Source organism: Podarcis cretensis, assembly GCF_951804945.1.
Source record: "Podarcis cretensis genome assembly, chromosome: 4".
In the NCBI taxonomy this organism is placed as follows: Eukaryota; Metazoa; Chordata; class Lepidosauria; order Squamata; family Lacertidae; genus Podarcis; species Podarcis cretensis.
The window spans coordinates 57,674,697-57,702,564 of NC_137173.1; the positions used below are offsets into that span (position 1 = coordinate 57,674,697).

At 40.5% G+C, this 27,868-nt stretch overlaps 1 protein-coding gene across 4 annotated transcripts; it reads right to left on the reverse strand.

Moving 5' to 3' along the window:
• Positions 1–285: 285 nt before the first annotated feature.
• U2AF1 (U2 small nuclear RNA auxiliary factor 1) lies at positions 286–17,551 on the reverse strand. Of its 4 annotated transcripts, XM_079974678.1 has the most exons (9): positions 17,393–17,551; positions 15,564–15,651; positions 13,065–13,095; positions 12,430–12,496; positions 8,906–8,955; positions 7,455–7,553; positions 3,933–4,066; positions 3,234–3,326; positions 286–558 (listed from the first exon to the last, which is right to left on the reverse strand). In XM_079974678.1, the coding sequence occupies exons 2-9, from the start codon at positions 15,608–15,610 to the stop codon at positions 405–407; spliced, it is 675 nt and encodes a 224-aa protein (XP_079830804.1). In that variant the 5' UTR covers positions 15,611–15,651; positions 17,393–17,551; the 3' UTR covers positions 286–404. The 4 variants fall into 4 exon arrangements, with proteins under 4 accessions (XP_079830804.1, XP_079830802.1, XP_079830803.1 ...); XM_079974676.1 differs by lacking the exons at positions 12,430–12,496; positions 13,065–13,095 and adding an exon at positions 11,620–11,686; XM_079974677.1 differs by lacking the exon at positions 13,065–13,095.
• Positions 17,552–27,868: the final 10,317 nt, after the last annotated feature.

The following is a 27,868-nucleotide window of genomic DNA, read 5'->3' on the forward strand; positions in this document are numbered from 1 at the left end:
CATCTTGTCCGAGTAAAGAAATGCTCCTTCACAGCTTTCATTTAGAGGTGCCTACGCTAACCTAAATAAGCAGAAAGCATAACAAAAGAAGGAAACTTAAATGAGTAACTGCTTATGCACAATTTAATGTATATAATATTTTGTATTATATACATGAACAATTTAATGCATATCCAAATGTAAAAACCAGCTCTTCTGCAGTACATAGCAATCCCCACCCCACCCAAATCATTCATCAAGGTCAAAGAAATATTTTTTTCCATAAGAAATCAGTTACGCAAAGAAAACTGTATCACTACAAATTTTTATTCAGAAGCCCATCTTTTAAAAAAAGTTTTCATTATGAACTTGTTTGGTCAATCAACTACAACACTTTCTAACAGATAAGGTAGAAATGGCATGGCTCAGAATCGTCCAGATCTTTCACGATCTCTTGACCGCCTTCTATCACGCTCTCGGCCACCACCACCGCCGCCACCACCACCACCTCCTCCACCTCCGCGACCACGATCTCTGGATCTAGAGCGACGTTCACGGGACCTTGACCTGGATCTATGCCTGGTAGAAAAAAATGAGCACAGTGAAAAACTTTCTCACATTTGTCCTTGCATCAAGACTACTATCAACAACTGCTCAAATACAAACCTTAAAAAAAAAAAACTTGTTCAAGGTTTTTACGCAAGAGTCTGCTTTTTTGAATACTAAAACTGTGCTGCCCATACTTTTTGTTAGTAACCTAGGAGACCACAGCTTTGGTCCTCGTAAGTAATTGCCCTCTTCCAAATGGATGGAGATGAAGGGTGTAGAGTCTTGTCTGCAGCCAAATATAGCTGCATTAGAATAGGGCAACAACAGAACACACACATTAGGCAATTTTAACAGGTCAAAGAGTATTTCAATATTTAGTAAATGTCTTCACCCTTTGGGAAAACAGCATGCAAATAAGCAAACTGCCCTCAGTGGCCCCCTTCTTGCCACTTCCTAATTCTTATTCTATATTAGATTTCTTAGTCCCTAGGGCAGGTTACAAGTACAATATCAAACATGATTGTTACTGCCCTGCCCCCCAGCATACAACAATTAATTGTAGGGCAAGCATAATTAAGATGGCTGTGCCAACACAGACCTTGCTGGTTTCCATTCCTGGCTCCTACCTTCCCCAGGCCCTGCCATCATCCAGCTGAGCTACATCAGAGGCAACATTTGTCCCAATATGATGTGTGCTAGAATTGGATTCACATCTAAGAGCCTGTGCATATGCTATGCTGTATATAAATACTACTATGTATTTATCAGCTCGTGGAAGTGGTCCACATAGAGGAGGGTAACCAGATGCAAGGAAAATACAGAATTTGTGTGCTGCAATATTCTGCAACGTCCTTTTCTAACATTTCAAAACTTATGCAACTACATCCTAAATTCAATTATGAATTATCCTTTAGAGAGGAGCATTTTACCAAGCACAGGTAGCAGGTGACAAACAAGTAGTTCCCAATTATGTACTACTACTTTGACCCATTCAGGTTGTAAACCAGCATGTTCTGGCATAATTATATAACAGATCTGATCCCTCAAAGGTAGTATTTGTAGAGCTGTGGATACAGCTAAACTTGGGAAAAGCAGATAGAGCTTCCTCTTGCATTATGGGGAAGATGTGCGAACTCATTCCAGAGAAATCCCTGGGAATTTCTCTGGGGGACTGACTAACTTTTCGCTGACAAAACAGGTGATATCCAACATCAGTCAAACTCTGAGCAGACCCATTGACATCAATGGCTGGTTTCCAGTTGTGGAGTCACACTTGTGCAACACTTCTACTTGCACAAATGAGACTTGTTTTTCCTCCCCTCCCCCATGGGACCTGCAGCAGGAAGGGAGGAACAGGACTCATGTTACATTTGCTGGTGTGACACTGGATGTTGCTCAATGGACTAAGTAACTTAGGCGGTATAGAAATTTAATAAATAATAACAACAACTTAAGGCCATTGATTTCAGTGAGTCATACTTGGGTATCGCTTATGATTGCTTTTTTGTTTTAAACAGTGGTAGGTGGCGATTAAAGAGATTAAAAAGTTCACTGTGATATTTTTTTTCAGAATGAAGCACTGATTTCAAATGAAACTTAAATAATAAATAAATATTGAAAGATACTTTATGTATCACTTTTCTAGGCAAACTTCACAAAGCTGCTTACATAGAAATATTTAAACAATAAGCACTGATTAGAATTATGTAACAAACTGGTCAACACAAGTTACAACACTAGCTCAAGATGTTCCTTAGTCCTGTGGTCGTTTGAGGAGGGAAAAGGCCACCTCAGCTAGAATTATGAGAGCTAGCATTTGTAAGCTACAGATGCATACCATATTTACAACTCAAATAAGAGAAAACAACTTCATACCAGACTCCTGCAAATATATTTAGAAGTGTTAATGGGAGAACAGGAACACCCTAATTAAGTTGATGAATGAACTGCTTCAACCTGTGGTTAAAGTTGCATGAAGTTCTGATAAATCAACATTTTTACCAGTGTCGTATTTCAGTCTTGAACTCACACCTTTACAACCCAATGCAATCTTTTTACTAGAGCTGTATTGCAAAACCAATCACCTGTGCTCAATCCTGCTCCAGCCTTGCTAACCTGCACATCAGTATTAAATAAATATATCTGTATGGCTGTAATAGATTATATATATTTCTATCAATGTTTAATTGTTTTTAAAAATTAATTCCCCCTATGTTTATAGCTGTTCTTATTTTTATCTGTAAGCCACCATTGAGTCCCTGTCAGGGGAAAAGGTGGGGTATAACAATAGCAATTCATGCCCACACACAGTAAGAGACTCCTTATTGCAACATTTATGTACTCTGCATGAAATAGGGTACTATTGCCCATCATTATCAGTCCTACGGTACAATTCTTAAGAAAAAGCACAATATCAGCAATTTAACAAGTGCACATTTATTGCTCCAACATTTAATAGCTCAGCTTGTCAGCCACTGCATTCAGTTTTCAGTTTGCTAAAGTTACTTGCATTCAACTGAAATGGGATGGGAAGCAGCATGAAAACCATTAATTGCTGGTACTTGCATCAGTCTTCATCTTCATAAGCTGTGACAAATTTGGTAGTATCGCACCACCTAGCTTACCTACAAGTTCTCCCATTGTAGAAAAACACACATTTTTAAAAATTGAAGTTTTTTTAATATAAAAGAACAACAAGCACTTACTTCTTGCGGCGGCGGCCATACAGCTCACGTCGCAATTCTCGAGAAATGGGTTTCAAATGCATAAAGTTACAGAAACCTCCTCGTGTACACTCCCTTGAGGGGGGAAAAACAACAACGCAAGGTTTTTGATGATGATTAAGGAAATGCTATTGGCTTAGATTCTAACAAAGTTTCTGCTGGCGGGACTGTTCTATGAGTGGTGTTCCACTAACAGGATGCTCCTGCCAGAAGAGGGTAGCATTTCTTGCTGATCGCCTAATCCTCATGCATCCCCTATAAAATCTGCTATGTTGAGCTGGGGAACCTTGACAGCAATGGAGAGGCACTGCAGGGAGCTGGGGAATTTTTTAAAAATGCTGTTCCTGTCCCATAGTACAGCAGGAATCTGTACTGCAGGCTTCCTCAAATTTAGCCCTCCAGATGTTTTGAGACTACAATTCCCATCATCCCTGACCACTGGTCCTGCTAGCCAGGGATCATGGGAGTTGTAGGCCAAAAATACATCTGGCGGGCAGTTTGAGGAAGCCTGTTCTACTGGATCCCAGGTCCCTCTGTGAATGGAGGGAATATGTCCATTCACAGAGGGCAAATCAGGATTCAAAACCATGAAGCAGTGTCCTGTCACTCATGATTTTTTAACACAAAAAAGCATTTCAAAATCACCTCAAAAATGGAGACAGCAGAAAACAGTTTACTCACCCCATTTCATACTGGCGGCAGCAAGCTTCTCTGAAATCTGTCACAGGGGAGAGCTCTGCATGTATTGGCTGCCCATTAAACCAGCGGTTGTTCAGGTCAATCACTGCCTTTTCTGCATCTTCTTCACGTCGAAACTGGAAAAAAGAAGGCTAAGTTTACAAAAATGAAGTCTCCACTTTTACATATTACTAGGAACTGACATGATTCTCAGTGCCAACATGAAAATTAGGAAAGCACAAAAGATTCATTTACGTAGTCTTAGCGAAATAGTAAGGAAGCATGTTTCAGGGGGGGGGGCAGGGACACAAGCAGCACGTCAATAGCATATCAACGCATAAGGGCAGAATTCTTTCAGAACATGATATACTTTTATTAGAATCAAGATTACTGTATATCCTTAATGTGTCCCTGAAAGGTATCATTATTCGTCATATACCATTCATTTTTTGTCATGTTTACATTTTTATTGATAATCCTTTTTTAAAAAATCCTCTTTGTTAAATTTCTAAAAAGGAAAAAAAAGAACCAATATATGTTCATATGAAGTAAACTAAATGTAGTCTGTCCATTATAGAAATGTACCAGTTGCTTGTAGTAAAGTTAGATACTGTATTCAATGTTGACTGACAATAACAATACAATTAACAGTTTCATTGTACTGTATTCTGACAACAATAACCAAAGTATCTTGGACCCAAATATGAAAGCAAAAAAATTGGTTTGAGTAGCAGCATATTTATAAATAGAGGGGCACACATCTGTGTCTAGTTTTGCCTGTCCAAGGAAAGAATGAATTGGGAAATGTTTTCACCAGTGTCAGCTGAAAAGATTTTAATAAACCCTGCTTATTCAAGTGGATGAGGCAGCTACCGTTCCAAGATATACTCCAGCAACACTTAGGTCATTTTTAGCACCATTAGTTCACTATCCAATTGCACTTCAGTGGCTATTTTTATTTTGCTTTTTCTAGTTTTTTTCTTAGATGTTCCTTAGATTTGCCTAATAGTTTCCTATGTCATAATAATAATTTTAGTAAACTACATTCTCTTTGTTGGAAAATCCTAGACAGAATTACACAATTTAACAACCACTTTAAGTAGCTATAGTGCTGACCAATGCCAGGCGTTAAATGTATACTTTTGAGAATAAAAAAAGGAAAATTCCTCAGGCTGGACCTGAATCAGGGATAGTTAAGATACAAGAACCAATTACTTTGTAATGTTAAAATGCAGGGAAGGGGAGAGTACATGTACAAAAGTTCCATATATGAATCCCAATCTGAAAAGTCATTCTAAACATTTGTTGCTCCATTGTAAAGGTAAAGGGACCCCTGACCATTAGGTCCAGTCGTGACCGACTCTGGGGTTGCGGCGTTCATCTCGGTTACTGGCCGAGGGAGCCGGAGTACAGCTTCTGGGTCATGTGGCCAGCATGACTAAGCCGCTTCTGGAGAACCAGAGCAGAGCACGGAAATGCCGTTTACCTTCCCGCCGGAGCAGTACCTATTTATCTACTTGCACTTTGGTTTTTTTTGTTTTTAAATGATATTTATTAAGATTTTCCAATTACAACAAAATAAAAAACAAAAGATCCAATTTTAAAATCTTTTTCCCAATAACATCTTTTCAGGACTTCCCCTCCCCTCCCCCTCCTGTATTCCAATTCTTACAAATAAACAAAAAAATTCAACAAGTTCTTATCCCAGATTTAAACTTATTATCATTGACCCAATTTTAAAAATATTTTCCCATCCCCTAAAATCGACCTGTTCCCTTCCGCGAGTTCCCCCCTTTAATACGCAATACAGATTAAAAAAAATAAAAAATAAAAAAATATTTTACACCCTTTGGATTCCAAATTTCCCTCCCGTCTCAACGTCTGATGTCTTCCTGGAGTTCCCACATCTCTCTAAACCATAGTCCTTTCCCAGTCATCTTTAATTTCGAATGTCCAATCTTGGAGTCTGTCTCAAAAAAGGCCCATTTCTTCCATCCAGATTTTTATATCTAGGAGTAAAAACTCCAATTTTATTTCTTTAAGCCTGTCAAATCTGGATGTCCCAAATGTTCCCACTTCCAGCTTTGTCCAGTTCTTATTATTTTTGTTGTTCTTGTTGATCTCACTCCTCCTTTTTTTTTTTTTTCCCCTGCTCTCCTGCACAAATGTTCTAATTCCAAAAACTTCTAATTCCTCTACAGAGGCTTGTTATTCAGAAACAAAACATTACGTCAAGTCCCTTTCATTCTTCAATAGATAAATCCATTGTCTCCTTTAGTGTGTAGACCTCTGTAGACAAAATAGTGTTCCATTTCTGCAGTTTCCCAGGAGATAGAAAGTTCTGGTCAAATTCCACGCCAACAATACTTGTAATATCCCTCGGCTCCTCTAGGTGGTTTGCAATAACTGAATTCCCTTCCAGATCACGTCCACCAGTCAAAATAACTTGTTATTCCTTGTTTAAAACAATTTGTATCCAATTTATAACGAATGTAACTGGCAAAGTCCTCGTAACAAAGTTCTCTATTTTATTCTTCCGCTTTGACAGCTCTTTGACAGCTGTCAAAACCTCTATTTCTCTTCTCCCGGCGCTCTCACAAATCGCTCCCAGGGTTCCGGGGGGGGGGGGGTTGCTTTTTAATTCAATTCAATTCCACTTTTCTCCTCCAGCTCAGTCTTGTAATTTTCCCTTGCGAAGTTAATAACTTTGTCAAAATAAGGTTGCTCTCGATCTTAGCTGTCAAATCCTTTGCTTTAACTCTTCTACAACAGGGGGGGGGCTGACTTCCTTTTTGCGCCTCCCCCGCTCACTCCGAATTTTTTTTAAAAAAATTATCCCCCTTTTTAGTCCAGATTCCGATTACTCACGGGTTATTCTTTTAAGTCCAGATTTTCAATAGAAGAAGTCAGCGCTCTCCGTCGAATGGCTTGCGGCTTCGCTCGGCAGGGGAAGCGAAGGACTCAAAGCACCCCCCCCCTGTCACCCGCTCCGCAGCCTTTAAAAAGGCTCTTTTGTGGGTCGGGGGGGCGCAAAAGGTGCCAGCCGAGTCACCATGTCCATGGGTTTCAGCGCCCATGGTTTTTGAGGGTCCCCGCGTCGCCGGCGCGGTAGGACCCAGCCCCTGCCGAGCAGGCTCCCTCCGGAGCTCGGAGGGAGTCCGCCATTCGGCGATGGCGCCAACCCGGAAGTCCTATCTACTTGCACTTTGATGTGCTTTCGAACTGCTAGGTCGGCAGCACTCTACAATTAAGAGGATTAAGTGTCTACAGACATGGTGAGTGTGATATTGGGGGGAAATAGAAACGAAGCAGACAGTCAGATAAGAGAGATAGCATTGTAGTTCATTCACCACATTTCTTTATTTACATTTCTTGCTGGGCTTAATAGGTTTCATTTGAAAGTATTCATTAATATTTATGCTATACACATAGCCTAACTATTCAAGACTGCTAGTTACTTTTCAAATATACAAAGCAAGACATTTAAAGATTTTGATCAGCAGTTGTGGACTTTTTATATCTTACCTTTACATATACATTTCCAACCAGATGATCTCCAAGATTATCACAGACATTCATCTCTTCTACTTCACCATATTTTTCTTCCATCTCTGTAAAGACCTCCTAAATGAAGAAAAAATGAGTGTTAATTTCATCTAAACTAGATGGATAAGCAAGCCTATACATCACCAACATGGCATTTAATCTGTTTTTCTTGGCTACATAGGGTTTGGCAATGGCTCTATCCCTATTCCCCCCAGTGGGCCATCTACCACTAGATGTTTTGTTGAGAAGGATTTCAGAAGAAAGCAGGAAGGTGCAGACCTGGGAGCCTGTTTGACCTAACTGCTCTCTTCCCCATCTACCACCAACTGCCCTGTATGGGAAATTGTGACAATTTTATATGTTGATATGTTTATATATTGATATTGTTTATGATGGCTTCAAAGACTGCATCTTGAAGTTACTTGTAAGCCACTTTGGAAGCATTTGTATCAAGAAAGGTAGGACATAAATCGCTTTTAACAAATAAGAATTCAAAATTAAACTACACAACTGAAACTAAAATAACTGAAGACTGAAAAATAAAATGGGCGATATCCGGTGTCGTTAACACTCAGAGCAGATTCAATGAATTAAAATTAAGTAATTTAAGCCCATTTCTTTCAATGGGTCTACCCTGACTTTGTTCAGGGGTGGGGAGTATTTGAAATACTGCCACTGCGGCCTCCCAAGGTAAGGTGCATGTTCATCTTTGGCCAGTCTCCGCTAGGCCACTAAGGCTGGGGGCATCCTCTGCCCAGGCCCCTGTGGGGCGATGTGAGGAGGCAACTCTCTTTGGGGTGGGGTGGGGCAGCTCAGAGAACAGGGGCGGGAGCTGCAGCCACCTGGACAACTCCCAAAGAAAGGAGAGAGGAGACTAAGGAAACACTCCAGAAGGGAGGGTGTTCAAAAAAGGGTGAGAGGCTGCTGGCTCTGCAGGCAAGGGGTGACATAACTGGGCTCCTGAGCCCCACAGGGGTGCCACAAAAAGAAGGAAGTTGCTCAAGGGACCGATGGACTCAAAAAGGTAGAAAACATCTGGTTTAAGTAGTTTCCCAATTCTTCCTTTGCAACCACAGCTTGAACTTTTTGACGCCTGGTGTCAAACAATCTTGGTGTGTGGTTTGTCCAAAGTGGTCTGGTGGGGCCTACAGGCTTGAGAAATGCCCTCAGGGATACTAGCTGGATATTGCTCATTATGTTTCCCCATAATCTATTGTTTGTTACAGGGAATTATTACTTAGGCCAGATAAACTTTACTAAGATGAATCTAAGGAACAAAGAATTTCAAATACTCCCCTCCTGCTGATGAAGAGTATCTGGCATAATTTTGTTCATCTTTTGCTCTCATTATAAACTTCAAAGCTTATAATGTTAACTGTGCTTGATGTTCTCATTTATATAAAATTTTCAAAGCACTCAGTGTAACATACCTCAAAGAATTCATCATAATGTTCCTGCATTTCAACATCGCTCACAGCACCTGCAAATACCAAGCCATATTAATTAGAATCTAATCTCAAACAAGGCAAAGGACTCTGAGCACATTAAAAATATTTTATGTAAGTAGAAAAGTAAGTAGAAGCCGTCTACTGGAGTAAAAAATACGTAATATGTAGCTAACCATTAGGAGTAGACCATAAACAGTTCTGCCAAGCCCCTAAAGAAAAAACAATCACAACAATCTCTTAATAGTTTTAATCAGTAACCTGATAGATAACACACTTCCATGGAGAATGGTTTAAATCTAAGGAAACTGATCTGATACAGAATGCAACCGCCCCCTGCTCCAACTATCTTAATTTTAGTGCACCAGATTTTCATGAACAGCCTTTGAAGAATGTACTAGGATTCAAATAAGGGGAGAAATAAAATACTGTATAAGGGAATTTAATTTTAAAATTATTCTAAAAACAAACAGTGGAATCCAACAGGTGTTGCTCTACTGACAGCAGACATCTCTGAACAGGGAAGAAGGAAATTTTCAGCAAATCCTTCTTTCTCAAGCAGGCTTCCCTCCCTCCAAATGTGCTTGAGGGTTCCCCAATCCTCTGGTGCAGGGTTTTTTTGAGGGTAGGGATTTTAGTGGGTAAAAGGAACTACTAAAAATGTCCCCCACTTCTGTTGCTGAATACCTTACGACAGCAGAACAGCATCCCTTAGAGTCTGACCACGTACACTATAATTAGTTTACTAATTAAAGCTGTTCACAATTCATATGCTTTACTGAACGCAATATTAAGTTAACATGTTTCTACTTCCTTCAAATTAGCAAAACTAGGCTTACTGACAGGGGAAAGGAACCCAATTTTGCTCCAAAAGCTAATTCAGTCTTCACATTTTTCAGAATATTTAAAGTAAGTCATGCTATATTATTTCCATGCCCTTAAGTATGCATTTGCAGGCATCTAGGCCACCTGTTCATAAACAGGGGAGGTTTTAAATAAATAAATAAATAAATATGAATTTCAAACCAGTATGTATGGCAAAAACTGACGGCTATAGCATTTTAGCATACATTAAGCACAATTTAAAACTTTATATGTATAGCTATCTGACTCTGAGTGGTCTGCAGTTCTAGAAAGCATCTTACCCTCTCATATATAAATCTAAAATACTTAAGGATGGGAAAATTCTATGGTATTTTCAAAATTCGGTTTCCCACCACCTTTAATGAATAGAAAAAGTAGCTGAGATCCACTCTTGGATCTATTTTCAATTAAACTATGACCACACTTACAACTCTACATTTAGTTTAAAGGGACACTATTGAATTAGGAACTAAATGTTGACTGACAGATGTCAAATCCCATTTAAAATACACTATGAGCTTGATAAAAATGGATTAAACTGTCCCAAACCAAAATATCAAGATAGCTTAATAGCTAACTGTTTTCTCAGTTGTCAGCAGAAATAGAAATAGTAATTAACAAGATTTTTAAAAATCTACTTTGGTTTTTCAACACATATCAATTGTTGCCATATGTGATTTTTTTAAACTTGGTAAAACCATTTTCCTGTAAGACATAAACTAAAACAAACCAAATTAAGTGATGGTGTTTTACTAGGTTGAACAAGTACACCATCTACTAGACACAACTGATAATACTATATGACATATATGGAAAGCAGAATAGTTAAACAATGTAAATATTTGCTAGGTAACTATAACAAACCATGCAATTCCTAAAACAGCAAAAGGCTGTTGATTTATCAAGCAGCATTACTCAACTGAGACCAAATTTTGAACATTACATTTGAACTATCATTTTAAAGAGACTTGCTGCTATGTTTGTTCAGCCAGTAAATTCCGGACAAATAAAAAGAGCTCCACAGCAAACCATGCAGCTACAGCATGAATTACTTATACCAGATTGGTGGAAATTTTAGCACATGCCCAGATACGAACGTAACACTGAATATCATTTAGCAGTGCTAGTAGAAATAGTGTTGTAAATACCAGACTGTGCTTAATGATAAGTCATTTAATTATTGCATTGTTTAACTGCTTCAAGAGCAAATGACAGATTAGCTCAATTATTTACCCATTTAAATCACCTACTTCTACTGATGTACAGTAGGCAAATATTTTCACAGTTTATAACTACACAAGTGTTAAGAATTAGTTCAAGACAATCTCCACACTTTCCCATAAATGAATATCAGTTCATAATTTCAGATTTTAAAGCAAGGAAGGAATTTTAACCGTACCTATGCAGAGAGATCAAATTAAAGTGATTTTAACATCTGTAAACAGATGGATAAGTGCTTGAGTTAAGTTAATAAGCTGTTGACCTAGCCTTTGGATAACAGTAATATGTGACATTAAATATAAGCAAGGACACATTAAAATGATGGAGGCCAATGGCAAGGATGGAGTAGAGAGCGCCATTGCTCAAGAAAACTTTAAAATGTGTCCCTTTAAAAAATTCATAAAATAGGCAGGTAGCCAAAGTTTCAGAGGAAACAAGTTTTTTGGGGGGATGGGTTGGGCATGGGATATGTGAAGGACCAAAAATTTCAGGCACATTTAATAAAATGTGATCAGTTTGCTCCATTAAACTAAAAATGGTAGACCAGCTTCAGTTGACACTGAGCTCTGACAATCAAGCCCAGGGAACCAGTGAAGGAACTTGTATGAACTTACAGCGCAAACCGTCAGCAGACTGGGAAGAGTTTTGAGGGTTACGGTAAATGTTCAAGAGGGCAATGGTCTGAAATACAAAACGCAACAACTTTATATTATGGAAAATAAGTTTTAACAAGAAACTGGTTTCCTTGTGGTGATCACTTTTAGTTGAGTCTCAGTGCTGAAAGAGAGAATGTTATTTTCTCCCGAGGGAAATATGCGCCACTTGACTTGTGACCCTTCTGAACCACCCTAGTATTGAGGAAAAAAATAGAGATCTCACAACACTTATTATTGCATTTATTTAAAATGCATCTAATGGCATTTTATTATCATAAATCTTGAACCTGAAGCAATAAATAGCCTTAACATATGGAAAGGTTGAAAATTGTCAGGAACTAGATCCCACTGTAACACACAATAATAAGGCTGTTATGAAATCTCTATTGCCTAAGAATGTTAAGGTGAACCAAAAATCCCCAAGTATCACTTACCGTATATGGCAAAAAAGCCTATGTTTTCAGATTTTAAAATATCAAGTCATTTGATAAATGCCTAAGGTGTACTATAAACAATGAACATGTCTTAATGCTCATGTCCTTATACGGGAAGTTTTGAACCAAAAACCCCAATCATTTTTAACCTTTTTTTTTTTTTTTTGCACATAACATAGGCATTTGACAAATGCTTGATGTAAGAGTTCCGTCACTTGTCCTGTTTGCAACAGCTTTATGTCAGCAGCTCAGAAGCCAACATGATTTTCTCATATTTAGGAATGGGCTCTTTAACACCATTCTTAAAAAAAATTTCTCCAACTGTGGGACTTACAGTGTGAGCCGTCAGCCGTCTGTGCACTGTTTTGGGGATTACGATAGATGTTTTGAATCAAGATGGTCTGCGGGGAAAAAAAAATAAAAAGGGGAATTCTACTGGCTGCTGTGCATATAATAGACAATTGCAAAGAGACAACTTTTTTTGCGAACAGCTTAATATAAAATTATATTCAAATGGTACACTATTTTCTTTTTTATTTGCACCATGTTTTGAAATATCACTCAGTCATATTATGTAAACAAGTTTTAATTTCACCAAGAAGTTGTACTATTGGCTTATCAAGGGAGGCATCCTCAGCTCAGCTCCCAGAAGGAGAATTAGCAATATACTATTTTAGTAACTTATTAGCATGGGCCTAAATTTAGTCTACTTTTAATCCTATCAAATACGGAGGGTCGTAAAAAATGCTACATGGTGCCCCCAATATGCAGTGCCTTTCTAACAAAAGGCCACTGCCACAAGGAACAGGATTCTTCAATTTCTCTAAACAAGCATTTCCTTGGTGGAACTTCTGTTTAAATAATATGAGTTTCTAAATGTTCAGTTTGCAGATCTTTAAAGAAAGAATATCCTTTCAGCCTTTGTGCTTTCTACTTGAAGGATTTGCCCAGGCAGACTTGAAACCTTACATTTGTATCGTTCTTCTTAAAATCAAGTTGTCTGAAAAAACAAACCATGTTTAAGTTAGTAATCTAATATCTCAGAGTTTTAATGTCCATATTAGTGTAAGTAGCTCAGTGTTACTTAATTAAAATGTTAGTTTTCATGAGCTTTCATTCAAATTTAATATAACCAACTGTATTTAAAGAAAACATTGTTTTCAGAGCTTTTTTGTTTTTATAAAACCAGCCAGTGTTAACCTCTGGTCCCTAGCCACGGTAGAGACAAAATACATCTACATTTGTTGACTGTTTTTAGCCTATTTCGAATTGAGAGTACTTGAAACTTTCTCTCACCTGCAACTCTATTTTAGTGCAAGCTGGGCAGGAACTAGCATGGTAGTCTTTTAAACCACATTGAATTACTAAACAATTTCAGTAGTAGCAGTAGGAACACAATATATATTCACTGTTTGTTCAGTACCTAACACATTGTGACATTAATTTATTAAGCCAAATTATTTGGCTTAAGTAAGCAGGAAAGAAGACTCTTAAATTTAAGTCACAGATCAGATTAGCTGACCTAACTGCAAAATAGTATTTGAATGCACATATATAAATGGGGTGTGCATAATGGAGGGACAAAGATCAAAATTCTATTGAAAAAGCAAGATACAGAAATTGTCCCTCCACATCTAGAAGATGCAAGTTAAAATCTTCCAAACAATCCTGGATTCCTAATAATGATATCTTAACTGTTCTATCAGTCATGACAACAGATGTAAATACCCCTGACTGAAGCTGAAATTCAACACTGTGCAAGTGCACAACAACAGGGTCCCTGCTTCCTCTTCTTCCCCATAACCCCAGCTTCACTCCAGGTCTCCTCACCAACACTTTGGAGCAGATTATGGGGGCACAAGGAGGGCTGCACAGAAGGCAGGATGCTAAAATCGTGTTGTTAAGTTGATTCCACTCACAGAAGCTATTGGAATTCACCCTAAACTACAATCCACAAAAGCTTGCCACATTTAATCATCTGCTTTGGCATTCTTATTACAAAGTTCAAATAAATGCAGATGCCACAGCTCAGTTCAACTCCTGATTTACTACAATTAAATATTCAGGAGAGGACATGCAAATTCTTGGCATCAGTGGAGCATCAAACTACGATGTTAAATTGGTGGATCACAACAATATTATGGCATATATACTAGGTGGATCAAAGTATAAGACAAGCTATTGTTCCAAACTATTCCAGTCTGCTCGTCTACATGTACTTTCATAAAAGTCCTACTTCGTTCAACAGCGTTTATTCCCAAGTAAGTTTGCATAGGAGTTTAGCTTTAAGAGTTGCCCAGTCAGTCTGTGAACACATTCTCCCTTACTGCCTCTTTCTACTTTACTTCATGCTTAAGTATTGAAGTTGGTGAAGTTATTTGTTTTGTATTTTGACTATGTCAATCTTAACTATTTGAAAGTAGATGAGCAAGCTAAGATATAAGGGAGCTTGGATATTTTTTAAAATAAAATTAGAGTTCAAAAATAAATTAAACAAAATTGTAGCAACCAAACTGAATGTGATCATCCCAACCAGCTTTAATCTGTACAGGCTAACCCAGTGGTTACAAAGACCACATGAAAATGGCTTAGGGTCTTGGTGGACCACTTAACGTTTTCTCTGCCCACTGTAGCAATTCTAACGCACTGTGCTAGATGCTGTATGATTTTTCATTGTATTTTTACGGGCACACCATGGACCACCTGAATGAAGCTTGTGGATCACTGATGGTTTGTGAACAACAGTTTGTGAACCCTTATGCTAGCCTATATTCTCAAACTACTTTAAAGGTTTTGAAACTGATTATGCTGCTCTCATACTGTTACACAGCCCCCACTCATTTTATAGGGATTGCTCTGAATTCCACACATGCTATACTTGGAAATATAAAGTAGTAGAGAAGACATCTGCAAATGCCACCATCTCTTAGAATGTAAGGATATGTGCATTTTTGCTATTTCACAGAATCGCTTTGTCAGGGCATTTTGGTTAAATTTGAAAACATGCACACTTACACCAGGGGCAATCAACATGGTGTCCTCCAAGTTGTTAGACTTCAACTCCCATTACTCCTGCCAAGGAAGTAGTGTCCAGTGCTCAGGGACTATGGCAGTTGCACTACAACACATGGAGTACACCATTTTGGCTATCCCTGGTTTACAAGAGAGAATTTGGCCCATTTTTTTAAATAAAAAACCAGCTATATAGTTGCTAAATATTACCCAGGAGGTTACCACTGGCTGACATCTAATATTGGAAAAATTATGGGGAAAAATTCTGCAACCATTAAAGTTTTTAAAAAAAATTTCAAAGGGCGAGTAAAAGAAATGAATAGCAACTCAAGGACAAATCAACAAATATATACATGATACTTTTATAGTTTCTCAGATTTAACAATCACAGATTGGAGCTCTGAAAGTCATGGCTGCATTGGATGTAAGACTTCTACCAAAAAAATTTACACCAACCTGGCTAAATGTTGGTTTATTGTGCAACCGAGAACACCGGTCTCCATGACGGCATGCTCCGATTTTGAAGTAAAAAGAACAGTTGACTCTGAAACCAAAAGACACAAAAATTATATCAATCGAAACCATTTCTATACAAACTAGTTATGGAGTTATAGCTAAGCTTATTAATCAAAAGAATACACTCTGGCCAGGCAAAAGCACTTGATTTGTGAAGCAGGGCCAGCCAAGGCATGGCCAGTGGAGTCCTGAGGTCTAGAAGAGGTGTTCTCCGTTCCTGTGCTAGTTCATATCTATTTTAGCAATGATTCAACTACAATTGATATTGGCTGTTTTAAAGTACAGTATTGCCTTCTTCTAAAACTGAGAATGGTGAAAGCTGTAAGTTGGGGTCTGATGTGCATCCTTGTCAATTACTAGAGTTCACCATTGTCTTCACTCAGTAGCTCTCCAGGGTTTCTGACAGGAGTCTTTTCCCAGCTCAAACTGGACATGCTAGGCTAGGGATTGAATCTGGGACCGTCTATAAAACAAGCAGATACGCTGCCTCAACCTATGGTACTTTCTCCTCTCTCCATTTGTCCACTACTAGGGCATGTTGGATAGTAGATGGGGTGGGAACATTCATATCATAGGTGTGAACTGCAGACATCCGCTGCTTTATTTCCACACCATAGAAAAGTTGAAAAGTATGGTTTTGGCAGGCATGTGACAACACTTGTATACATATGATAATGAGTCTTCTGCACCGTTGTCTGCAAGTTGGAGACATTCAGTTGCTCAGTGCTGCACTAACTTGTGTAGCATAGTAGTAAGCTGCCCCCAGAAATGGCTTTCAATGAAAGTAAAATAGAACATGCTGCATGGTCTGGTTTTTACTGTTTCTGCCCAGTTAGGAAATTCAAATTTACTGCTTCCTCCCAGTATCAGTGCACAGACATGAAGTTTAGTAGTGTGCAATGAGTTTCTTCAGTTTAGATAGATTGAGACCTGCTTCCCTCCTCTCCCTGTGAACAGAAAAGTGGAGTGGAAGGCAGATGTCCCCAGCTCAAAGGGCCACAACCCTCCTCCTCTAAAATATTATGTACAGTTTTCTACCTCATGTACCTTTTAACAGATAGATAGATAGATTTGAGTGTGATCATGAAAGCCAGCTTGAACACTTCTACTGAGGCTGTAGTTGCACTAACAGAACCAACTCTGCGCCCCTTCAAAACTCCTTAGGCGTGATGAGAAAGCGTTACGTCTCGGAGACACACAAGGGGATTTCCCCCAAGAGATCTTCAGCGGCGATCCTGCTGCCAGACCGACCATTTTAGCAGCGCCGGCCCTTCCCCTTCCTCATTCAACTCATGAGGAAAACCAAGAGGAGAGCAGAGGGGAAAAAAACCGGATCTGGGGATTCCTCGCAGTCGTGAGCCCGCCATCAGCTCTTTTCCGGAAGGGCGCGCGCGCCCCCTGGGCTGTTGGCGGGCGGGCAGGCGCGCGCGCGAGCGAGCGCGCTCCCTCCCTCGGCTCGTGAGGGAAGGAAGTATCGCGCCCGCTAAGGTCCAATAGGGAGGCCTCTCAGGCTTGCACGAGGCAGACACTTTGCAGCAGAAGCAACGGAACAAGGGCTGAAGGAGGTTTCGCGCGCTCGAGGCTTCTACGGCCAAGAACCGCGCACGCGCACGAGAGAGCGAGGAAAAAAAGGGCTCCTCGTGGGGAACCATTGTTAGGAATGGCCCCCGCCAAGGCGCTGACACAGGCCCCGCCACCCCCCTCACCCACCCCGCAAGCGTAGGCCGGACCCCGCCCTTGGAGGCCAGGGGGAGGAAGAACCCACTCACTTGTCTTTCTCGGTACCGAAGATGGAGGCCAGATACTCCGCCATCTCCTACAAGCTGCCCTGCCCGGCCGCCCGCCGGACACCTCGGCACCCCGCTTAAGACGTCACAACCCCGCGCCGGAAACGGCCTCGCCGCCCGCCACCCGCTGCAACGATCAAGCGCCGGCGACCAATCAGCGCGTAAGGCAGGGGCTGCGGGGAAGGGCTTCGCGCACGCGCCTGGTGCAGCTGTCTCCGCCATGCGCCAGCGCGGGGTGACTTGGCTTCTCCCTCCCCCCCCCCTTGGTTCTTCTTCCATCGCCATTCGGGATACGCCCACCCCGGAGATTTCTCCATAGGGGCAGTTGCTCGTAGCTGCCGTGTCTCGGTTTGTCACTCACTCTTCCATACTTGGTTCCATTATTAAATTAAAGTTTATTTGGGAAGGAATCAGATCAGACTCCGGTCCTTGCTGCAGCAACTGTACCCCGTTCCAAGAAAATGTCTGTATTTGCATTTAAAGCCGGGCAGGAAAAAGCCCTAGAATGTGTTGTGTGAAGGTGCCGATAGAGATACTTTAAAATTTCGTTAGTCTGAACTGCATTTTGAGGTCCGCAGTGCGGTGGGGGGGGGGGGGCGGCGGCCTTTTTTTTTTTTTTTTTTTGGTGGACACAGGCTGGTGAATAAGCTAATAGCATGCGGTTCTGCATGAGGGCGATGGGGTGATCTACCAGAAACGGAGGGTAATCTGCCTTTAGACTTCATCCTTCCAGCAGCTCTGTAAGGTAAATCATCTTAGCTATCCTTACAAGATATGTGGGAAGATGGTCCCGGAGAATTAAAAAAAGTTGCATTTTTTATTAAGATTTTTGGCTCATCTCGTTTCACTCCTACTGCTCTCTCTACAAATGGTATGTGATGGCAGCAGGAGGGGTTTTATACAGACAGTGAACAAAAATGAAATCTTTCTTTACTTAACCATTGTGCCAGAGAGTGGGGTTCAGTAAAACAATTGAAAGCCGATTTGCACAACACTTATCCTGGCACTCTGCCAAGAGGGTTCAGTAAGCTAATACCAAAAGCTGCTTCTGTTTGACAAAGGATCCCTGTAACCTTCTGTTGACCCCCCCTCCCCCAAGAATGACTTCCAAGGACATTCTTGACTGTCATCCTTTGCCACATGCCAGAAGCATGTCCTCTGTCTGCTAATGATAGTCTTAAGCAGGTGAGAGCAGACACTTCTCTTTCCTAGTACAGACCCTGCCTCTTCCCAAGTTCATCTATCCTGGGTGAGGAGGGACCACTCTCGTTATAGTGAGATCACAAATCTCACCTAACAGGGTCAAGTCAGATTAACACTTTGGGGGCTTGATCATCCATGGAAACATCAGTTGGGCAGGATAAAATGTATGGGCAGCCTCTTTTATCAGCTCAAAACTTTTTTCAGCAGTTTTGCAACCAGGTTTTTTAAACAAAACCCACACCAACAAGGTGGCTTTGTGACTGATACAGGACCATGCTGGCTGCTGCTGGATTTCCTCCAGAAACTGCAAATCTGGATTAAATGGGGTGGGAATTTTGATGGGAATTTAAATGGGCTGGCATTTTGATGATGTGAAGACACTGCCAAAAATCTTGAATGCATGAGAAACGTCTATCTGACAATAAACACCCACAGTCTGGCAGGGTGGAAGAACAGAATCTTGGGTGCATGTCTACACGGAGGAAAATGGAAGCAGGAGAGCTAACCAGCCCACCCACATACCTTGCATTCACATTATCTGGGAACATGCTTTTGTCAAGCTACAGTGTTCTTTCCTCATTGGCATAAATATGACTCTCATGCTGAATGTATTGTGAAAAACTATTGTAGTATGACAGGGGATGTGCGATCACAAGAAATTGCCCATTGAGAAGGGAGGAACCCGCAAAACTCCTGAACCAAGAAGTAATTCAGTAAATTACACCATAAAATGTGCATGCTGATCAGAAGTAACCCATTCTACAGTGGTACCTTGGGTTCAGAACTTAATTCATTCTGGAGGTCCATTCTTAACCTGAAACTGTTCTTAACCTGAGGTACCACTTTAGCTAATGGGGCCTCCCGCTGCCGCTGCGCGATTTCTGTTCTCATCCTGAAGCAAAGTTCTTAACCTGAGGTACTATTTCTGAGTTACTGGAGTCTGTAACCTGAAGCGTATGTAACCCGAGATACCACTGTATTAAATTCAGTTGGGCTTCCTCCTGTGTAAGTGTATGTGGAATTTCAGTCTAAAGCAAGAATTTAAGTTGAGGGGTGGGTGGAGATAAAAAGGTGCACCATAACTGCTGAGAAGTAAAATTTAACTCAGTGTTACATTTATATGACTGTTACTCCCTCCAGTGGTAAAAAGAAGCAACTTCTCCCAGAGAAGTATGTGCAGGCAGGAAATGGTTTCGGAATCAGTTTTAGATGGGCTGTAATGAATGCAGCAGCCTTTATCAACCTGGCACTAGGCTGGAACAAAAGCAAAAGCACTCTCTCCACTTGTGATTCCCAGCCAGTGGCATTCAGAGGCATACTGTGCCTGGGCTCATCCAGACTTCCTTTTGCGCCATATTTCTCGCACATGTCTGTACTTTAAAGCTCTCATGTCCAAATGCCTCCCCCCCCCCGTGCTTACTCCACAAAAACCTGCTCTTTACCACTGAAAGCAATTCTGCAAAAAACAAAACAAAACCAACCCCAGATTGCCAGTTGTTCTGATTTAGCGTGAAAGAGTGGGTTTTCCTGGGGAAATAAGTGCTCAGACATGGACTGGGAAAGCGTGGTTCTGTGCCTAGAACGCATAGGGCAAAAGCTAAGTGTGGCTGAGCCCTCAGGCTGTGGAGGTGGAAGACATATCCTGAGCACCAAACCTTGCTGCCTGTCCGTGGTATGCCATGCTTTGAGCTGCTTCCTCCACTATTGCAACCCAATTTCCTGCCTTTTTAAGATCTAAAAGGAAAAAGAAAGCATCACAAAGCACAGGTGGTTTCTTCATACAAACCACAGTTATCTTGTGGAATTCACAGTCTTAAAATGCAGTACAGTGGATACTCTGGTTACGAACGTGATCCGTGTGGGAGGCACGTTCGCAACCTGCAGCGCCGCGTCTGCGCGCGCACAGGTCGCAATTTAGCACTTCTGCACATGCACGAGCACCGAAACCTGGAAGTAACCCGTTTTGGTACTTCCGGGTTCAGTGCGGTGCGCAACCCGAAATCACGCAACCTGAAGTGTCTGTAAGCCGAGGTATGACTGTAATGACAACTGCATTGGATGGCCTTTTTAAAAAAAAGTTTAGGCAAATGCATGATGTACATCTGTCAACAGCTAATAGTTATTGCATCTCAGTGGAACCTCAGCATACCACTGAGTACCAGATGCTAGGATGAGGAAGGCCATCAGCTTTACTCTGGCTTGTGAATTTCCAGAGGCACCTGGTTGGTGGGATGCTGTTGGCTGCAGAATGCTGGCCTTCATGGAGCAGGTCCACTTAAAGTTTCCTCAGCCCCACATAGCCGGAAAACAGTTTTGCTCTTTACACATTAATTTCCATTCCAGAAGCTATGCAATTTCGCCCCCAAATTTCCCAATCATTTGTTTCACTCCCACTTTCCCACCGAGGAAAGGATTTTGGGGAAGGTGGGAATCTGGATCGAGAAGGGCCATAGCTTAGAAGAACCCAACCCCTGGCCTATTTTTAGTGTTCTTCAGAGCAACTAGTCTGAGGAGAAGAACTGGAGACAGCCATCTTCAGGTTGGTTCCTCAAGTTCATAGAATGACAGCACTAACTTCCTTTCAGAGTAGAGTTACCAGAGCCATTCCCTGTTATAGACTCAGAGATGCCGCCCACAATAGGTAGGTAAAATTACGGGGCACGTCGGGAACTCTCGTAGCAGCATCCTAGTCATATTGTACTGGACAGGTGAAGAGGAACCTGTGGGGCGACTTCCGGAGGCGGCGCGAACGGCAATGGCTGCCCTTTCCTAGCTGGGGAAGGGAAGCTCCGCCGAAAAAGGGTCTTCCGCTGCGGCGAAGCGGAGACCCATTCTGGAAAACCACAGGCAGCAGAAGCCTGTGGTCTTGGGGTCCGGCGGGCGCCAGGAGCAGCCCCCAAAACGTTGAAGGAACCCCGTAAGGGGCTCCGGATCGCGGAGGGGGTTGCGGCGCTGTGGATCGTTCCGCAATCGGCGGAGTGAAGCCGCGTTGCTGCTGCCGGTGAGCGCTGACCTTTCTTCCTAAACTACAGATTCGGAAAACAACAACCAGTGAGTAAAAGGACTTTACAAAGTTTTGGGACTTAAAGTACTTAAAGTACTGAATTTGGATGAAAGCGGAGTGACGAAAAATAGGAAGTCCGTCTTCCGCTGTCATTGAATCTCTAAGCAAAGAGCCGGAGGAGTGGAGGCAAAGAGTGAACTTTTAACCTAACTGATCTGGACACCCGTGGAAATTATTTTTAAGCAGAATAAGGACTTTAAGTAATTGATTATATGACTTTTATTTGGACTGCGATACCTTTCTTCTATTTGGATTACAATTTAAGCAAGAAACCCAGGTGCTGGAACTGCCTGAGCAATTGAGCAGCCAGCTTGCAGGGTTGGATACTTTGAACTTAAACTTTGAAACAATCTGAGGGAGTTTGAACTGGCTACTTTGAAGCATCTTTTGGAATACCAGTAAGCACTGTCTGAAACACTGTGGCTTTTTAAATATTAACTCTGCTAAAAGTTACCTTATTGAAGGTTCCTGGACATTAAATGGGATTATATTATTTCTATTGGAATTGTCTTCTTCCCTAAAGACATTTTAAGTTCCCCCTAGAGGATTTGGGATTAATAGCAGTGACATTGTTTTACTTTCCTTTTCCCGGCCTCCTGTTTGACTATTACCATCTGGGCCGTTGCTTTCTCATGGGAACAACTCAGCCTGACCTTGAATTTTAGATAACTCTGGAATGAGTGGCGCAAGAAAAAAAGGACCGAGAACCAGACAAACAACTCTAACCGCAGTCTCCCAGGCACGCAGATCATCTGTGCCTACTGTGCTTACTTTGCCTACTTTGACTTCTGAGAAAGAAGCTGCTTCTCTGCCACGGGCAGAAACTGAGGAATTTCAATCGGAAGAGATGGCCTCAGGAGAAATTAGTTCTACTTTAGAGAAAATTCTTGAAAAATTGGAATCTTTGGATAAAAAAGTTGATCAGCAAACAGCTAAAATTGATCATAATACTGAATGTTTAAATAGATTAACTGGACAAGTTGCACAGAATGTGCAAGCAATTGGAGAATTGAAGGAGACTGTAGGCGAAAATCGGAAATTGGCTGAGGATACCAGCCAAAGACTGGGAAATTTAGAGAAAGAGGTAAGACCACTCAGCAAACAAGTAGGTGAACATCAGACCTATCTTTCTATGATAGAACTACAGAATAGACAGACCAATTTAAGGATAAGGTCGGTACCAGAGGTGGAAGAAGGTAACCTAGCTGAGTTCCTGACTAAAGAATTTTCCAAGTTTTGGAACTTAGAGGAAAAAGATTTTAAAATCATATCAGCCTTTAGACTTGGAAGACTTATAAAGAGAGAGAAGCCCAGAGACTGTTTAATAATACTGAGATCAAAGGAGGAAAGGGACAAGATTTTGGGTTTACACTACGGAAAGTCACTGGATATTCTGGACAAAAGAATTGAAATTTTCAAGGATATTCCTAAACAACTGTTGGACCTTAGATCTGACTACTTGGAACTAGCAAGATTGTTAAGGAGCAACACAATTATCTTCAGGTGGGATTTTCCTCAAGGATTATCTTTTACTTTTAGAGGGAAGAAGATTAAAATCAGATCACTGGAAGACAGAGACAAATCTCTGACTGCGCACGGAGAGGACCTCCAAAAAGGACTTGAATTACCTTCGGGGCCTGCAGTACCAGAGGTGCCTGCACCCTCGGATCCTGAAGACTCAGCGAACAAGGTACCACCCCTAGAAAAATAACCAGAATTACCCAGGATGTCTCTGCAACTTCTGAGTTGGAATATAAATGGCTGTAACATTCCGGAAAAAAGAAGGAAAATTTTTCATATACTGAAAAAGGAACAACTGGACATTATTTGCTTACAAGAAACACATGTGACTAGGCTCCACAGGAAAGTACTAATAAATAAAAGACTTGGTCAGGAATTTATATCTTCAGACAAAGTAAAGAAGAGAGGTGTGGTAATATATGCAAAAGAGAGCCTATCACCTAAATTTTTGTTTAAAGATGAACATGGAAGAATTTTGGCAATCGAAATACAACATCAAGGAGAAAAGATTTTGATATTAGGAATTTATGCACCAAATGAAGGGAAGTCGGAATTTTTCAAGAAGTTGCATGAGACTATGCTGGATTATCTGGATTATGACAACATCATCATGATGGGAGACATGAACGGGGTCGTACCAACAAACATGGATAAGTCACAAAGCCAGAATGTTACAAAAGATGGCAGACTACCAAAGACCTTTTTTGAACTGACTGACAATATGGACTGGATTGATATCTGGAGAACGAAGAACCCCTTGGGAAAAGAAGGAACATTCTTCTCTGAAGCTCAGCTGACTTGGACAAGAATCGACCAAATATGGATAACTAGAGGTCTGGCACCCAAGGTCAGAAAGGTGGAAATCTGCCCAAAAACCTGCTCCGACCATAATGCACTGAAAATGGATATGATACTATTACCAACTGGCTCCTTTAGATGGAAGATGAATGACAATTTGTTTAGAGATCAGGAGATTATTAAGAAGGCCCAGAAAGCATTGAAGGACTATTTTGAGATAAATATGAACACTACGGTGGAAAAAAGAATTATTTGGGATGCAAGTAAAGCTGTGATGAGGGGGTTCTTGATACAACAGAATGCTGCAAAGAAGAGGATACAAAACAACAGAAAAGATAAGATTTTGGAGAAAATAAAAGAATTAGAGAAGAAGTTAAGATCAAACCCGAAGTCCCGGCCGATCTTGAGAGAAATCAAACTCTATCAAGCACAATATTCTAAACTGATAAATCAGGAAATAGAGTGGAAGATCAAATTAATGAAACAAAAAACCTTTGAATCGGCAAATAAATGTGGGAAACTGCTAGCTTGGCAGTTGAAGAAGAGACAAAAATTGAATACAGTTACAAATTTGGAAATTGAAGGAAGAAACATTCAGAACCCTACGGAGATTAGAAAGTGTTTTCAGAAATATTTCAAAAAATTATATACCCAAGGGCCGCAGAATGAGGTCGAGATTAAACAATTTTTGGAGAAAAATGGACTTAAAAAGTTGTCACAAGAAAATAGATCTCTCCTGAACAGTAAAATAACATGTCAAGAAATTGAACAAGCCATTCAAAACATGAAACTGGGCAAATCTCCAGGGCCAGACGGGCTAACCTCCAAGTATTATAAGATATTAAAAGACCATTTGATACAACCACTGATGGAGGTTAGCAATGAAATTATGGAGGGGAGGAGGGCGCCGGAATCGTGGAAGGAAGCTTTCATCACATTGATACCAAAATCGGAAGCTGAAAAGACACAACTTAAGAACTACCGTCCCATCTCCCTTTTAAATGTGGATTACAAAATATTTGCAGATGTTTTGGCAAGTAGACTTAAAAAAGTTTTAAACGAAGTAATTCATAAAGATCAGGCAGGCTTTCTCCCAGGTAGACACATGTTTGCTAATACAAGGAACATTATTGACATCTTGGAACTTTTGCAAACTGATATAAACACAAAAGCAGTGCTAATCTTTATAGATGCGGAGAAGGCCTTTGATAATATCTCTTGGAAATTTATGAAGGGAAATTTAAAAGAAATGGGAGTGGGTCGGGGTTTTGAGAATGGGATTGATGCAATATATTCAGAACAAAAGGCTAAATTGATAGTAAACAATGTGGTTACTGAAGAGTTTAAAATTGAAAAAGGAACACGACAAGGCTGCCCGATTTCCCCTTTGTTATTTATATCAGTTCTGGAGGTGCTCTTGAATATGATTAGAGGGGACCGGTTGGTGGAAGGGATTCAGGTCGGAGTGAAACAATATAAACTTAAAGCTTTTGCAGATGACCTAGTTCTGACCCAGCAGGAGCCAGAATCTAGTACAAAAAGAGTATTACAACTGATCCAAGATTTTGGTCGGGTGGCGGGATTTAAACTAAATAAACAGAAAACTAAGGTGTTGGGGAAAAATCTGACAGATGCAGAGTCGGAACAGTTTCAGAGAGAAACAGAACTAACTGTGGTTAAAAAAGTAAAGTACCTAGGGGTAAACATAACAGCAAAAAACCTGAGTCTATTTAAGGATAATTACGAAAAATGTTGGTTTGAAATTAAGAGAGATTTGGATAGTTGGACAAAATTGAAGCTTTCTTTGTTAGGCCGAATTGCTGCTGTTAAGATGAATGTATTGCCAAAGATGTTGTTTTTGTTTCAAACATTGCAGATTGTAGATAAGACAGAGTGCTTCCGGAAGTGGCAGAAAGATATATCTAAATTTGTCTGGCAGGGCAAACGGCCCAGAATTAAGTTCAAGATACTAACTGATGCGAAAGAAAGAGGGGGCTTTGCCCTGCCGGACCTAAAGTTGTACTATGAAGCCGCAGCCTTTTGCTGGCTAAAAGACTGGCTACTTCTTGAAGACACTGACGTATTGGATTTGGAAGGGTTTAACAATGCTTTTGGTTGGCATGCATACTTATGGTACGATAAGGTTAAGATCAATAAGGTCTTTAAGAACCACATTGTCAGGAAAGCAGTTTTTAATGTCTGGACAAAATACAAAGACTTATTGGAAAACAAAACTCCGAGGTGGCTTTCACCTCTGGAAGCTAAGGCCCGAAAAAGACCCAATATGGAGGCCAAATGGCCAAAATATTGGGAAATATTAGAAAAAGACGGAGACAATTGGAAATTGCAGAGTTTGGAGAAAATGAAGGATAAAGTGCGAGACTGGTTACATTACGCTCAGATTAAAGAAGTTTTTAAAAATGACAAAAAGGTAGGGTTCCAGGTGGAGAAATCGAAGTTGGAAACAGAACTGTTAGAGCCTAAGACTAAGGTACTCTCAAGAATGTATAACTTGCTGTTGAAATGGAATACACAAGACGAAATGGTTAAATCGGTTATGATAAAGTGGGCTCAGGATATTGGGCATAATATCATGTTTGAGGACTGGGAAAGGTTGTGGACCACTGGGCTGAACTTCACTGCATGTAATGCTTTGAAGGAAAATGTAATGAAAATGATATATAGATGGTACATGACCCCAGTTAAACTTGCCAAAATATACCATTTGTCTGATAATAAATGTTGGAAATGTAAAGAACATGAAGGAACATTCTTTCACCTCTGGTGGACTTGCCCTAGGGTGAAGGCCTTCTGGGAAATGATATATAATGAGTTGAAAAAGGTATTTAAGTATACCTTCACTAAGAAACCAGAGGCCTTCCTTCTGGGCATTGTCGGCCAGAAGGTGTTAAAGAAGGACCGAACTTTTTTTATGTATGCAACAACGGCAGCAAGGATACTCATCGCTAAGAGCTGGAAAACTCAAGATCTACCCACACTGGAAGAGTGGCAGATGCAGCTGATGGACTATATGCAACTGGCCGAGATGACTGGTAGAATTCGAGACCTGGGAGAAGAGAGGGTTGAAGAAGACTGGAAGAAATTCAAGATTTATTTACAAAAGTATTGTAATTTGGTCGAATGCTAAGAAGGATGCTAGATCATAAATAACTGCCTACCATTGAATTAGATTTGAACTTGACAATAAGTGAGATTGAGGAAAATATAAAATTTCTGGAGAATTATTAGATTAAATTAATTGAATAAGATTTAAGAATATAAATAAGATGATAAATTGCTGGAAAAATTTATAATGATGTAAGTGGGAGCGGGAGACGTGAGGGAGTCCAAAGAAGTTTTGAAAAATGTGTTATGATACATGTTATATTGTTTATTATTTTTGCATTTTGTATTTAAAAAAATCTTAATAAATATTTATAAAAAAAAAAAAAGAAGAGGAACCTGTGGGGCAAGGATGTGAATGGTGTGAAATGGGACATTCTCAAATAAGAGACCATCTCTTACAATAAAATGAATATCCATTGACCTTACGGAGTTGACTATCCTCATTCTCTTCGCTTACATGGAATTGGAATTTATCACTGGATGGGGCTAGGGTGAAGAAAGCTCTTAGAGACAGTAATTTTATTCTCATTTCTCAGGGTCTTCTTTCCTTTGGTAATTCAGTGCAGATCAGGCCACCCAACCCAGCCATAATCATGGGAATATATAGCCCCTGCTGTGTAGTACAATGTGGATCATCCTCCACATGTGACTAGGCGTGGTGAGGGAACATGAATGAGTGAGCGCTATTGCGCACATGTCTCGTTTGTAGGCTTTTCACAGGCATCTGGTTGACCACTATGGGACAA